This window comes from Lutjanus erythropterus, chromosome 24, assembly GCF_056507025.1.
Source record: "Lutjanus erythropterus isolate fLutEry1 chromosome 24, fLutEry1.hap2, whole genome shotgun sequence".
Lineage (NCBI taxonomy): Eukaryota > Metazoa > Chordata > Actinopteri > Lutjaniformes > Lutjanidae > Lutjanus > Lutjanus erythropterus.
In genome coordinates, this window is record NC_139340.1 from 12,699,680 (window position 1) to 12,714,199 (window position 14,520).

General features: G+C 39.4%; 1 protein-coding gene across 4 annotated transcripts in view; it reads left to right on the plus strand.

Annotated features, from left to right (window-relative positions):
- The window catches only part of LOC146304810 (gamma-aminobutyric acid receptor subunit beta-3-like), a 71,698-nt gene extending 69,565 nt beyond the window's left edge, over positions 1-2,133 (plus strand). For all 4 annotated transcript variants that reach the window (XM_084713703.1, XM_084713704.1, XM_084713705.1 and 1 more), the window contains one exon: positions 334-2,133. In XM_084713703.1, coding sequence (XP_084569829.1) covers positions 334-705 — 372 coding nt within the window. In that variant the 3' untranslated portion in view covers positions 706-2,133. The remainder of the gene's footprint in view (positions 1-333) is intronic.
- The last annotated feature ends 12,387 nt before the right edge of the window (positions 2,134-14,520 follow it).

Here is a 14,520-nt window from a genome sequence, read left to right on the forward strand (position 1 = left end):
TCTTTTTAGTCAGTTTCTGTCAGTTTTGCATGTCTTTTTGGTTGCTGAACCTTTTTGTAGATGCTTCGTGTCTCTTTGTAGTCATTTTGAGTATCTTTGTGTGACTGACTTTCCAACAAGAATTACGTACAGTCAGGTCAAAGAGAGGCTGACATCTTGGGCCTGTGCCCGGTGTACCCATTTTGTGATCCTTCTATGATGACAACCACATTTCATGGTCTTGAATGCACTGAGGGAGAGTGCCATAAAAGTTAAGGTAGCGTCCTCTCTAGCTGTTCCATTTATGTGCACATAATGTTGTTAATTAGTTGTCTCATTTCTTTATCCATTCAGGCGGAACCGCATGGCCACGGGAACATCCTGCTAACCACCTTGGAGATCCATAATGAGGTGGCGGGCGGCGAGATCACCACCAGCGTGGCAGACATTAGGAACTCTCAGTCCATGGTGCAGTTGGACAGCACGGCCTCGCAGCACATCCAGTACCGCAAGCAGAGCGGCGGGATCGGCCCGCGCTCCGCCAGCCGCCACTCCCTGGACCGCTCCGCCCAGATGAAACGCAGCCGCCTGCGGAGGCGGTCCTCGCAGCTCAAAATCAAAATCCCAGACCTGACGGATGTGAACGCCATCGACCGCTGGTCACGGATCATCTTCCCTTCCGTTTTCTCACTGTTCAACCTCGTCTACTGGCTCTACTATGTCTGATTGGACTGTTTTGTTGAGATGTTTGTTGTTGTTTGTTCGATTATTTTTTTTCATTTTGTTCCTTTTTGTTCCTTTTTTTCTGTTGCTTTTATACATGATGGAATCTGTCGAGTTAAAGACTGCGACACTACAAGACGAAAAAAAGCTGACTGAGAAAAGACTACTGAGTTTTGGACCAAGTTCTCGTCAAAATTGTTTTTATATTTGCAGTCTTTGAATCCTTAGTACCAAGGTCTTTTTATTTTCTGAAGTATGTACTGTAATTGGGACTTGTGACGGTCATTTCCCAACATTTGCCCTCTCAGTAATGTGTAAATAGAGAGATACAAAGCCAGCAATTGAATAAATAATACAGTATTTGCAAAAAAACAAACAAACACAATATCAGTTAACGCAAGGATTTTTCTAATCAAAAAAAAAAAAACAAGTAAGAAAACTTTATACTACACAGGTGGTCAGATAAGTGCAGGCAATTCCTAAAAGTCCATTAAACAAACTAATGTATGTTTGACTGGTACCCTATGCACTATTAATGCATGTAATGATCAGCCATAGTAGAAAAATAATGTGTTTTTTTGCCTTGGGTTATGTCACACCTTTACAGGAGATGAGTTCATAGCATTGATAATATACAGTTTACTTGCTATTAACTATCTCATGCATCGATTTGGTAAACCTTTACCCAAAAACAATAATTGTTCAGGATGATTGTGACTCAGGTTTGGCATCTTTTTCTTGACAAAAGAAAAGTGTCACTGATAATATCCTCTTTTGGTAATTTGATAAGGAGAAAAAAAAAATTAATAAGCACAAGTAGAATGAAACTGCCATTTTTTTCAACTTCTACCTTCTAGCAACAGCGCTTCGAGTGATAGCATGACAGAATTGCACTCCAATTTATCAAACTTCCTCTAAAAATATTCTCTGACTTTAACAACTGCCAAGGGCCTTTTGGGGCGATACGGTTACTCAAACCCATGAAATATTATGATATTTTTGTACTCTGTGTCTTCAGGTATTCATTTGATTTCCTAACCTGTCTTGTTGATTTTATTGTTTCTTTTGCTCAACACTGTTGTGGTGATAGAGTGGAGGAATGAAACATATTTTGTACATAAGTACATAGGTGTGTATATACATAAATGTATATATATATACTGTGTGTACAACCCAAAAATGATCAAATATCGAGCATTTTGTGATTGTCATACTGGCTTTTAACTGTCAGATTATTTAGTGCAAAAAGAAAAACAAAAAAGACAAGGATTAAATGAATCAACAGGCCAGTTTCAAGCATCAGTTTAGTTTTTGAGCATTTGTGGGGCACTCTGAATACATTTCTTCTCGAACGAACCATCCGAAGTTCTACACTAGACACTGCGTGTTTCACTCTGCATTTTAAGAGTTACTGTATACCAGTGATGCAAATGGATTTCATTGATTCCGCAGACGGGCCACGATAAACCGGCCCGTCGACCAATAAGCACATACTAGCACTGAATGTATCGGATCCATTCTTCAGGGAGAGGATAATGAGCCATGGTCATCATTTCCCCATCAGAATGTAACGCCCGCTCTTACGTCGCGAGTGACGGAGAAAGACAGGGAAGGGATGGTGTTTTAAGAGTGTGTGCATGTGCATGTGTGTGTGAAAGAGATGGGAAATGGATAAGGAGAGCCTGAGAGGGGAAGGGCGTGGGTAGACCATTTATTTTCCCGTGCTGCTTGCTCAACTATGGACAAATGTCAACGTATAATAGTTTTGTGGATAAAAATAGCTCTCCCGCTCGACTCTTTTTGATAAACTGTGTGCCATTCCACCTAAGGTCGCAGAGTAATCAGCCAGTTACAACTCACGGACGATGATGTAAATTTGAGGCATAGACACGTGACATACGTACACACTTTTTGTGCATGTACAAGAATACATGTAGAGAACAAAAAAAAACTTGAGAACATTGTTGTGACTGAGAAGCTCGGTCTGTACAAGAGCCACTGACGGTCAGAGTTGGGATCAAACTTTGAAGTAAAAAATTGTTTATATGTACAGACTGATTGATATATGACTAAGAACTGAATGTATTGTACTTGGATTGTTGCTGCACAAATGCAATTTTCTTTCTGGAAACAGGATTGACCTCAACCCTGATTAATTAGGGCTCCAGTTGATTCCACATTCAAGTGACCCCAAGTCTCTTGCTTGTTTTCTACTGTGTAGACGGGGCGCAGTGCACATATGACCTGGGTCCAAGAAAGAAGAAAGCTCCAGTTATAGTATCTATATATATATATACATATATAATATGCCAAAATATCTTTCTAAAGGTGTGTTCAGAAAGACACCAGATTTTCTTGTGTCATTCATGTGAATTTGACTGTTCATGTTCGCCCCAAAAAGTCAATGTACCAACTGTACTTCAAGAGTAAGTTAGCTAGCAACGGATGCACTGACCATGAGTATGACAATGTGTTTGTTATTTCTGTGCAGCCACTGTTTTTTGCTCTTGTCCGTATGTTTATAAAGCAGATTCACGGCAGTTTGTGAAACAGTCATGAAATCTAATCTATAGAGTTCTGTACGTGGGCACAAATTATCAATATTTTTCGTGGCTTTCAGAGTAACAAGACCGAAAAAGTGTGCATAGTGTGACAGCGACTACTGTGAGATTGTCTGTGCAGCTGTGAGCTCAGGCCATTAGTCGACTAACTGTTGCGCATTTATGATATTAAATAAATTATTTAAATATTTTTAAGGGCAGCATGAAGTGAACTGCCTGTTAAAATGCAAACGGTAAAAGCTGTAATGATTCTGAATGCATCTAAACAAGCAGCGAGGAGACTGAACATTTAGTTCATTTATTTTAACACAGGGTAACCTTGCAGAATAAATAACTTACATCCTCACCAGTCCTCTCAGCACGATGGAGTCAGAGTCCCGGTCAGAGCCAAGTAAATCACCTCAGTACTGTAATCACACTTCCACACTGACTAACAGTTAAGTCGACCTTTTGCAATGATTTTTGCTTCAACCTAACTAAGTACTTTCGGTGCCTAAATCTAACCAAACTGTGATGGTCACCTGAAATGTTTCTCTGCAAACGTTATTTGAAAGTGGAACTGGACATTGCATATTTATTATTGCTTATTTGACCGTAAGAGACCAGGAGAGTAAGAAAATACTGATAGACTAAGTATCACAATATTGTTTTGTGATACATGCAAAGATTTGTGGCAGTGGTTCTTTTTGTGATGAGTAAACTTTTTAAACTCAGATTCTATGCATCTGGTGGGTTCTTTATACAACAGCTTTCCTAAAATTATATTAAAAATAGCCATATATCGGTGCCCCTATAGCTCAGTCGGTAGGGCATGCGCACCATGTATTGAGGCTGTTAGTCCTCTGCAGCGGCCGCCGGTTCAAATCCCGCCTGCAGCTCATTTGCTGCGTGTCATCCCCTGTCTCTTCACCCCCCTTTCCTGTCATACCTTCAGCTGTCACTGTCAATAAAGGCAAAAATAACCTTTATAAAAAAAATAAAAAACAGCCATATATCACCGTCCTCACAGTTTTGCAATATACTGAACTGTAAATCCCTGTGCCGTGATCTGTACTGTATTCTCTCCATAATGCTGAGTGTTCTGAAAAAAAAAGGAAAATTCATGCCCATGCCCATGAATTTTATAAACTACATTTGTGGCTGTTTCACACACTGCCTTCAGACTGTTGTCAAGCTATGGGATGTGCAGAGTTTTTGAAATATTTTCAATTCATGAGACTTGACTTTGTACGCAGTTGCGTCTGGACGTTCTTTCTGAACACACAATAAGAGGATGTCTCGGCTTCGGTCTTGGGCACAAAGCAATGTTTGTGATCTCATGCATTGCACCTCTTGCAAGGTAGAGCGTTTAAAAGTCATGGAACCAGTTTGTCCAAAGATGTTTCAAGCTGCTCTGTGTAGTTTGGAGGTGGAAATTTGTACCTGAAACAGTCCACAAAAAAACAAAAAACAAAAAACAACAAAAAAAAAGAAACTCCTCCTGGCTTACTGGTTCACTTTGATTTAAACGATTACTTTCGGGTCATGTGGTGAGATTTAAAAACACGTTTTTTGCAGTTGGTCATTGTACGAGTCATTTTTTTAAAAAAAATTACCAAACTCATTAGTGCAGTTGACGGTAACTGTTAAAAACTCTAGATACTTGTTTATCATGCATGCGACTACAATTCATAACTTGGAAAGATTTTTTTAAAAAGATATTTTGCAAACTCACTTATGAGAGCTGCCAACTGCTCATTTTAGAGATGACATTATGCCATGTGAGCCTACATTAAAAAAGAAAAAAGTAACAAAAAAAGAGACAAAAAAAATAAAAAATAAAGAGTCATCAAAGACTTCAGGTGTTGTATGGCCTTGGTCCCATAATGGAATGTGAAATGTTCTGTGCTGCCACAAAATGTATTTAGGCTTAGATTTATACTGTATATCTCTGTATGTTTCTCTTCCTTTTTCAATAGATTATCATGTTAAACCATCAAATAAATTATATACATTGTACCTGTGTATTTGGTATCGCGAGCATGCATGACACTCCATAAAGAATCTGCATTGTACATGTATAGCAAGCCGACTGCCACTTCCAACATCCAATAAATCATAAAGGACATTTTAATAAAGCTTGACATGGTTAAAGGTTGCCTGTACATATGCCAAGACTTTGGAATATCTCTTCTTCAACTGTACAGGTGCCCTTGAGCAAGGCACTTAATCCCTATATGTTCCCAGTGCAGCTACTCGGTGACAGTTGAAGACTCTTTATTGTACTCGGCAACTCCCAGCTGAGCATCTTCCATGCACGAAGTGAACTTTATGAATGTGTGCCAGAGTGTGGATGAAAAAGAGTACAGTAACTCCCTGGATAAATAAAGACTGAGAAAAAAAAAAAAGACAGTGTGGAGGTGGAGGTTATTATTGGGCGTCTTAACCTGTCAATTTTGCATCCTACTCAATTGCCACGTGATTCCCTTAGCGACTTGTCTGTACAAGTGGTACAAAAGTAGAAAAGTTTTTCTTCTTCTTCTTCTTGCTCAAGGGATGTTTTTTCATGAGTTCAAGTCTTCAGCTCAACATTTCCTATCTGATAAAACTGAGGCTCTGCTCTGATTATTTATGCATCCAGAATAGTAAAATCTTTGCAGCACATGATTTTGATTTAGTGTTAGTTATTTGATTAGTTTTAAGGGTCACCCACACCCAAGAACTATAACACTAACTATAAATATATAGTTTTTAACATCTTTACACATTCCTTGGTTAAAGAGCTTATCTTATTTTTTCGCATGAGACACTACTGGCCTCTTTGTAGCCTATTAAGAGACTGTGTAATAATTCACACACACATTGTGCCATCAGTCCTACTAGTAATACTAGTAACTATACTGAACCCCTTATCAATTCAGAACCATGGACAGGGCCAGCAGTGACTAAACTAAAAATTGCTGGGAGGGCGAGCATTTTCGGAGCTCTGCAGTAATGATGGGGAAAAATAATCCAAATCACTCTCCCAGTAAATACTCCATAACTCTATACTGTTCACTATTAGATAAAACTACAAAAATGTTCTGAAAGCAAACCTCTAGGAGATTACAGTCAAAGTTCTGAGATATAAACACAACTAAAAGTAAAGTTAGCATCACACTCAGACACTGTAATACCAGTGTTACAGTTAGCTCACTGCTGGCTTGCCTGTTTTCATGCTTATCTCATTTTCAGTGGGATTTAGTTCATAAATATTTCACTATTTTCCTTCCAAGAACCATGCTGGCTAACGTTACTGGCAGAGACATAACGTCACACTTGCTTTGGTGTTTCTTACAGACCAGACCTAGGATGCATGCCTTGTGAAAACTAGGCTAACTGACCGACACATGAAGACAACTGTGTAGATTTTAGCTCCACAACATGTTAAGACAATTTTATATATATAAAAAAAATACCCATGGAATACATGTTACAACTGAAACATGCACACTTTTATGTAAGCCAACATTTGCTTGAAATAAAATAGGTGTGAACTGTAGGAACCTACAGTTGGTGCAGACATGTATAGTCTGAAAAGCTCTCAAAAACTTTTAGAAAAGTTGCCTGCCAGCGTCCTCCAGAGATTCAGCTGATGAGTCTCTCAATCAGTCGCGTAATCATGTTGTAGAGGGGCAGGTCTCTTCCAACTAATCACTGCGAGATCGAGATTATCCTCCCTGTTTGAGGTTGTTAAAATCAGTGCGACTGACATTTTTGTTGTGATCTTGTGTGGCAAATTTTTTCCACTGGACGATCCCATGATTTTTTTTCAAACAGCAATGAGAATAAGCTCCACCAGAACCTCAAGTCTAACGTGTGTTTACAAAGAGAGTTTCCTGCTTTAAAGCTAATGATTATAATTAGGCCATTAGAAGGAGGTCAGAGCCACCAAAGGGACCCACACAGAGCTATTTCTGAATTCATCAAGACACAACAGCACATTTTACACAGAATTTGGAAAGAAAATCAGGTGTTCTGATGCAATTTTGGGTCGATTTTTCAGCTTATTTTAAAGTTTGGGCCTCACAATTATTCACTTACTGATAGTTCAGCTTTGTGGCAAAGGAGGGATTGGAAATATATTCCTAATAAATATCCAAGAAAGATAAAATCTTAATTCTATACAAGCCCTCTTTCAGTCAGCTCAACCACAGCACAGACGCCAAAATGCATACCTCAACATGCATCTGCTAATGGCGTATCCAGCCCTGCTGATGCGGTAAATCTACACAGACAACAAACATGCGTTAACTAGTAACTGTAAATAATACATTGCATTTAATTTACTCTACCAGCTGGATGTACGTAGGTAATGCCAGGCAACACAACTCATTAAGGATAAGCCCGTCTCTGTGGGACAACTCGTAAAGACATACAACTGGGAACGACTGTGGTGGGTTTTACTTTAACTGTGGGTGACAACAGTAAAACACTGAAGCATGTTTGAAATTGCTAAACAAATTCAACACCTACTGAACAGGGAGCTCAAAGCAGAAGCAATAAATTGCACTGGTGCTTTAGTCAGCAAAGTCCCACTGACAAGAAGCCTGAGCTGACAGAAATAACACAAACATGTGTTCAGTACAGTGCAGTAAAAAGTTACCTTCTTCAGGGGAGAGAAATATTTCTTTAACCACTTTAGTGCGAGTAGGCAGCTCTGAATCTCTGATTTTAGCTTTGTGTTACTCCACCGATTTTCTAACTTATTTGTCACAAGTACTACTCTGTAAAATGTACAATGTACTGATTGCTGAATCAGTTTTTTACCTACTTATAACTTGCACCTGGTCAGTAAGCTTGATGCTAACACATAATGGGAATCCCCACTGACACAAACAGAAACCAGCATCAAAACTGTGGTGATAAGGTGCCCCTATAGCTCAGTTGGTAGGGCGTGTGCACCATGTATTGAGGCTGTTAGTCCTCTGCAGCGCCTGCCGGTTCGAATCCCGCCTGTGGCTCATTTGCTGCGTGTCGTCCCTTATCTCTTCACCACCCCTTTCCTGTCATACCTTCAGCTGTCACTGTCAATAAAGGCAAAAATGCCCAAAAAATAACCTTTAAATTAAAAAAAAAATTGTGGTGATATTATCTTAACAAATTGATCCATTTAACTTCACATGTTTAACATAAAACAACATGTGTGCTCAGACCTATTGGTATATATTCTTATGGCACCAACTTGATGAACACCAGCAGCTAAATGAAGCACTCGACTTCAAAAAGTATTTTATTTTATAGGATCCCTTGCAAGTCCCTGAACTTTATGGAAAAGAAGCACTACACCGCTTTAAAGTGCTAAGACTCGGGCACATTTGACAAGTTGTTGAAGGAAAGCCTGTACATTTTATCTGGATGAGTCACCCATAAACAAATAGGTGACAAAAACAAAGAAAGTATTTGCAAATGCACGCTGTCTGTTTGTTTTACACCTACTGAAAGTTAAAAAGCCCCGTTCCATAATAGCCAGATGCATCAAATCGCACATCACATTTGACTTATGTATATTTTGTTCATCATGTAAAAAGAAAGGAGGCAGTTCAATAAAAAAAAAAAACAGTGAGAAGAGAAATGAGAAGCCTCTGTGAGGAAACTGCCTGATGGAATCCCTTTAGGAGCATGATCACCGTCCCTCCGTGTCAGGTAGAGAAAATATAGATTGGCTATATCGCACACTATTTATGCATAATCACTTGAGAAAATGCTGAGCTCAGCTTTCCAATTCCCCCCCTGCCTCCGCACGATATATGAGTCCCTTGGGGTACGCGTGATAGATCTTTAATCTCTTTCCTTTGGAGCCTTTATAATGTATATAGGGGTTCTAACCCCAAGGTATATTTCACAGTTTATCATTAAAATAATCATTAAAGAATATCATTGTTCAGCAGTTTGTGGGAGGCATGTGAATGGAGCTGTTGTTGATAACAAGGTGCATATATTTTGTCTCTAGGACATGCTCTAACCTGCATTGTGAAGCAACTTATACTCTTTCAGCAGTTAGAATGCGCTATAATGAGGCCCGGGCAATCATGCGGGATAAAGGGGAATATAAGGGCAAATACTGGAAAATCTGGCTAGCTGGAGGGGTAGATTATGATAAAGGCTGTGTATCATTGGAATTTTTGATACCGGTATTGACACAGGTTCCTTAATCATACTTTTTTTTTCAATTCAAAAGTCATCGACTACCAATTACAACCAATTTAATAAACTCCCTTTTAGCAAAAAAAGAAAGAAAATGACCTGGGAGCAGCTGGAGGAACTGTGCACTTCACTCAGCTTAGCTAACTGGACAGAAATTAAGAGCCCATCTGTGTGGCATTGGCCTACATAAAATAACTGTCATTAATAACATATAATACTGATGTGCAGGTCAGGCAGGCCGGGTCATTAAATCTCTGTACAATCCTGCATGCATATGGTGTCGGTATAATTGGAAAAATTCATGTGAATGCTGCCTCAAGCTGAAACAACAACTCAGAAAGTTGGAGACATGGGAGCTTAGTGAACTTGAGTAAATGTCTGGCTCATAACTTTTTATTAATCACATACACACAATGCATATACATTTTTTGCTCATGTTATTTGTAATATGACATGAGGTTGTAATTGTCAGTTGCTATTAACACCAAGGGACCTGGATTAGTTAAAAAAAGTTATGTATTAGCATCAACAATAAAGTCAGAGACAAACAGATTCCGTATAACTTGAGCTGCATGAATCTTCACTGGGTCTCTAGTCTCAGCCAACTCATCATCCAGGCACTACGACGAGTACAACAACAACCCTGCCCTATGTAGCATCCATGTTTTTTCATACATACGACTTAAAAGCTCATGAACACAACAAAGACACAATAACGACCTTCCAACTTGGGCAATGGGACCATCTGAGGAGCACTTGAATGCATCGTCAGCATGGTTAACGCACAGACAGCTTTACTGTTTAGTAATTAATCTGGTACAAAATGACAAGGCATTTCTCAATACACTATAGGATTGAAGCAGTTCGACTTTCTAAGCAGAAAAATGGGGAAAAATCTGCTAACTGCATTGCAACATGGTGTTAGAGGCTTCAGAGGAGGTTTAATATAGCATATCAAGTCAATATGTTTGTTTATCCACCTGCCTGACTTCCTACTCACAGTACATACAATTCTTCCCTCTGTATCATCTCACAACCAAAGTGCAGATTTGCAAGAGACTTCTCTCGTGCTGTCAAGCTGTTTCTAGCACATCGGGTCCCCAGATCATCTCTGCACTCTGGTTTTGAGAGGAAAGAAATAACATATTCCTTCTCTTCAATTTTGTCAGTTTCTTTTTGCTGTGCTGGAAACAACTGTCGCCCAGTCCTTATTTTAGAACATCCAAACAGATAAATAAAGGATTGCGGCTCATATCAGAGCTTACAGTGCTGCCTGGTGTTTCTCGGGAGCGTGGTGGTCGTTGAGGAGGATGACGGAGTTATTGATAGATGACCTCGGGCAAACAAGATGCCAAGTCACTCGTAATAAAAAGCACTCGCGAGGGCCGTAAAGCAAAAGTCAACCAAAGGTTATCGGAACAAAAGAAAACAGTATTTTTTCCAAGCGCCGTCCTCCCTCTCTGCTTTGCTATCACTCATTTTGATCTTATCGACTCATTCTGGATCCTGATGCTGAAGCTGTAAAAAGGAACGACACATGGAAAACTAAAAAATATGGCAAGTGCTAAGCAGATGGATAAAGGCGTAGCCTTGGGGCTTGACATCATTAACTGCCAGTGCAAAGGATCTGGAGCTGCATAATTGCTCAAAGAGTTATGATGAATCCCAGATATTCAGGCAATGTGTTGATGAATGATGTCAAAACTATACACGGATCATAGCTCTTCATTTACAGACAATAAGCCTCAGAAGGCTTCGTGATTTTCTTTGGGGGTTGGGGGATTGTTAAGCATGACCTGAAGCAGAGTGGGCTGCTCTAAATCCCTGTGGATGGTGACTTATTGCTTTCATAAATGAGCAATCAAAAGAATATGAATATTTAATAATTATTCTTGTCAAGAATTAGATAGGGATTAGGGACATTTTTTATTGCTGTAATGGGGACTCAGGAGCAGCAAATAACAATACAACAAGAAAAATGCATAAAAAGTAAAAGCAGGACAGAAATATGTACAGGGGCTGCACAGACGGCCCATTATTCCAAAGCTATCAAAATGTTGTTTGTGCGAGCTAAGGTGGTTGAAATCGGGCAGTTAATTTAAAGCAAGACTATTTAAGTTCTGAAAATAAATAGGATACCATTATACCTCCGGGTTGGTGCAAGAAAACAGCCGATCAGTCATGAGAATTAAATGTTCACTAAAACAGACTAAATCATGAAAAAGTATTTCCATCTCCCAATAACTGCATTAACTCTTTTTCAAAATGGCAAAAGTGAGTGTAAAAACTTTGGTGAAATTTAGTTTTTGCTATTTCAATCAACCTTCATAATGCATTATTTCAAAATGTGCACATAAAAGTTATTAAAAAGTTTAGCAGGTGTTCTATAAAACAGCTCTGAACTTTTGGGACCAGAATGTGTTAATCCAAAGTGAGGCAGCAGTCACGCTGGGGAACATTAACCTAGTTCACAAAAATCTACTTCTTTCTGAATGGAAATTTCAAATGCTTGTTCGCATTGTGCGGTGTTGAGAGCTTGCCATGTTGTAGCACTCATATCATCACTTGCTGCGGGATGAAAACATTTCAACTTTTAGCCTAGCGGTGCTATACAGTACTCCAAACATGCCCTCAACAGTCGCATAGCAACAGCAGCTTCCTACATACAGTACATGTGTTTAGTGCTGCTTGTCAAAAACGAGGCACCCCATGGACGCTGAGGCCAAGTTGTTCTTGTGAGAATATGAAGCAGCTTGTCCATACACGTGTCCCCTTTCTTGTTTCTTTTTGTTGACCCGAGTTTAAAGTGCTGAGTGGACAGATCAAGGTGGATCTTGACCCAAATAACCGCCTTCAAGCCCCTGAACACTCACGAGGTGGCGAAGACTCAGCCCGTGTTCCTTGTTGGGGGAAAAAAAAAGAAAAAAACTAACTGAATGAATTCTTTCTGATGTCTTCTTCTTTTCTTTCTTTTTCTCCCCTCCCTGCCTGCCAGCTGACATACTTTCTTTTAATTCATCAGCAGCACGGCGAGCAATGGAGGGAGCGTGGGAGCGAGTAGGAGGAGGGAGAAGAGGAAGGATGGAGAGAGAAAGAAAGTCTGTTTCAGCATCAAAAGGCTGTCTCGGAGACTAAGGGGAATACATTGACTCTTCAATGTGCTTTTTGATGATGCCTTTCTGTTTTATGAACTCAATGATACACAACAGCAGCAGCAGTGTATTAGCCTACTTCTCCCTTTGCTTTCCGTCTTCCCCTCATCTCAACGCTGCGTCGCTCATTACTCCCTCTCTCTCGTCTCTTATTATGACCTGTCTTTTATTTTGTAAGACACACTTCCTGGCATCAGCTGGCAGCCACGGACGTACAGCACAAGACGATGTTTTGATGGCTCATTCTTCCTCAACCTCTTAGTCCTTACAAGATAAACTTTTCTTGAAGAGGCAAGTGCAGACCCCTGGATCATTAAACATTTAAAGGGCTATTCCCCAAGTGTTCAATACTACAGAGAACAACATGTCCTATTATGTATGACCCAGAAACAACTCGCTCATGTCTCAAGTCGCATCTGCTCTCTGCAATAATTATTAAGAGAAAACAGGGTCTTTGGAAATAGATTAAAGGGAATACTGACCGCTGTTTTGTGTGGTCAAACTGGGGAGGAAGGCTGTGGTAATAACATACAAGCCCAGTTCCAAAAGGACTGCAATGATATACAAATCCTTTTCATCCTTATATATATACTTTATATATTATATTAAATTGAATACAGTACGACAAGATATTTAATGTTCAAGATGATGAAGTGTAAATATAGACTCACACTGGTTCTGATGCCTGAACTTTTTGCTGGTAACAATCTGAACGGTCCTTTTCCTCTTTATTGCTTTCACTTTGCTCCGTAGAGTCTTAACTTACATTTGTCAATACAGCGGCAATCTGTGTTCCCGAGCCCATGTAGTAATATCTTTTGAATCATGATGTTATTTAATGCAGTGATGCATGAGGGGTCAAACGTTACAGGCATTCAGTGTTTGTTTTCAGCCTTGCCCCTTGCATGCAAAGTTTTCTCCAGATCCTTTTGATATCATGGATTGTAGATGCTGAAATCCCTAAATTCCTTGAAATTGTGTGTTGAGAAGCGTTGTTCTTTAACTGTAGGGCTATTCGCCCACGTGATTTTTCTTAAAGTGGTGAACTTCGCCCCATCCTTGCTTGTGAATGACTGAGCCTTGAAGTTTTTTTGGAATTTGGGTTGTGCAAACCAGATCAATGCTATGTTTAATTGAATATGATTGCATCTCTGCATCTGTAGTTGTGCAGCTGTCATCATCTCTGTAGAGAATACAGTAGTGTTAGGCTATTTGATTTACTAGATGAATTAAAATATGTCATTAAAAAACACGCACAAGCCCTACAACAGTCTTTCAAGAATGATTTACATAAACGCAACAATAATTGTTGACAGGGGGCTCAACACACATCCTCTTATCTCATCTGAATGACATTTTAAAAAAGAAACATCACGTTTGTGTTTTGATTAGCACAAACTTTCAACTTTTGCACCACAGTTTTTACTGGTTCTTGAGTATTTCCATATATGAAACCATATATCAGAGGGAAATATTGTATTTATACTATGAAGTCTGCATATACCAGTTACTTTCAAACTACACATTAAAGCTGTAATACTAATTTTTCTATGCTAAAAATAGATCAACTGACAAGAGCCAAACAGATGGCCGCTATTACCCACCCAACAGAGCTATATCTGTCTATAATGGTACTGGTGTATAAATTCTTTTTACACAAAATAATGTAAATAGTTATCTCTGCCAGCATAAGCTTGGATCCTGCAATTGCTTGCATGTGGATGTATGCATGAGCAAGGGGACCTGCAGTTTGTCTGCAGCTAATCTCTTTGGAGAGAGTGATATTTGGCTTGTCTAACGGCAATTTCCCATCAGAAGGAGCTGTCTGACGGCAAGGTAAAGCAGTAAAAATATTCTAAATATAGTTTACACTTAAACTGATTTTTTAGGTGGACCTTTGTTAAGTGGCTAAAATACATCTGACTACCTCATACAACCAC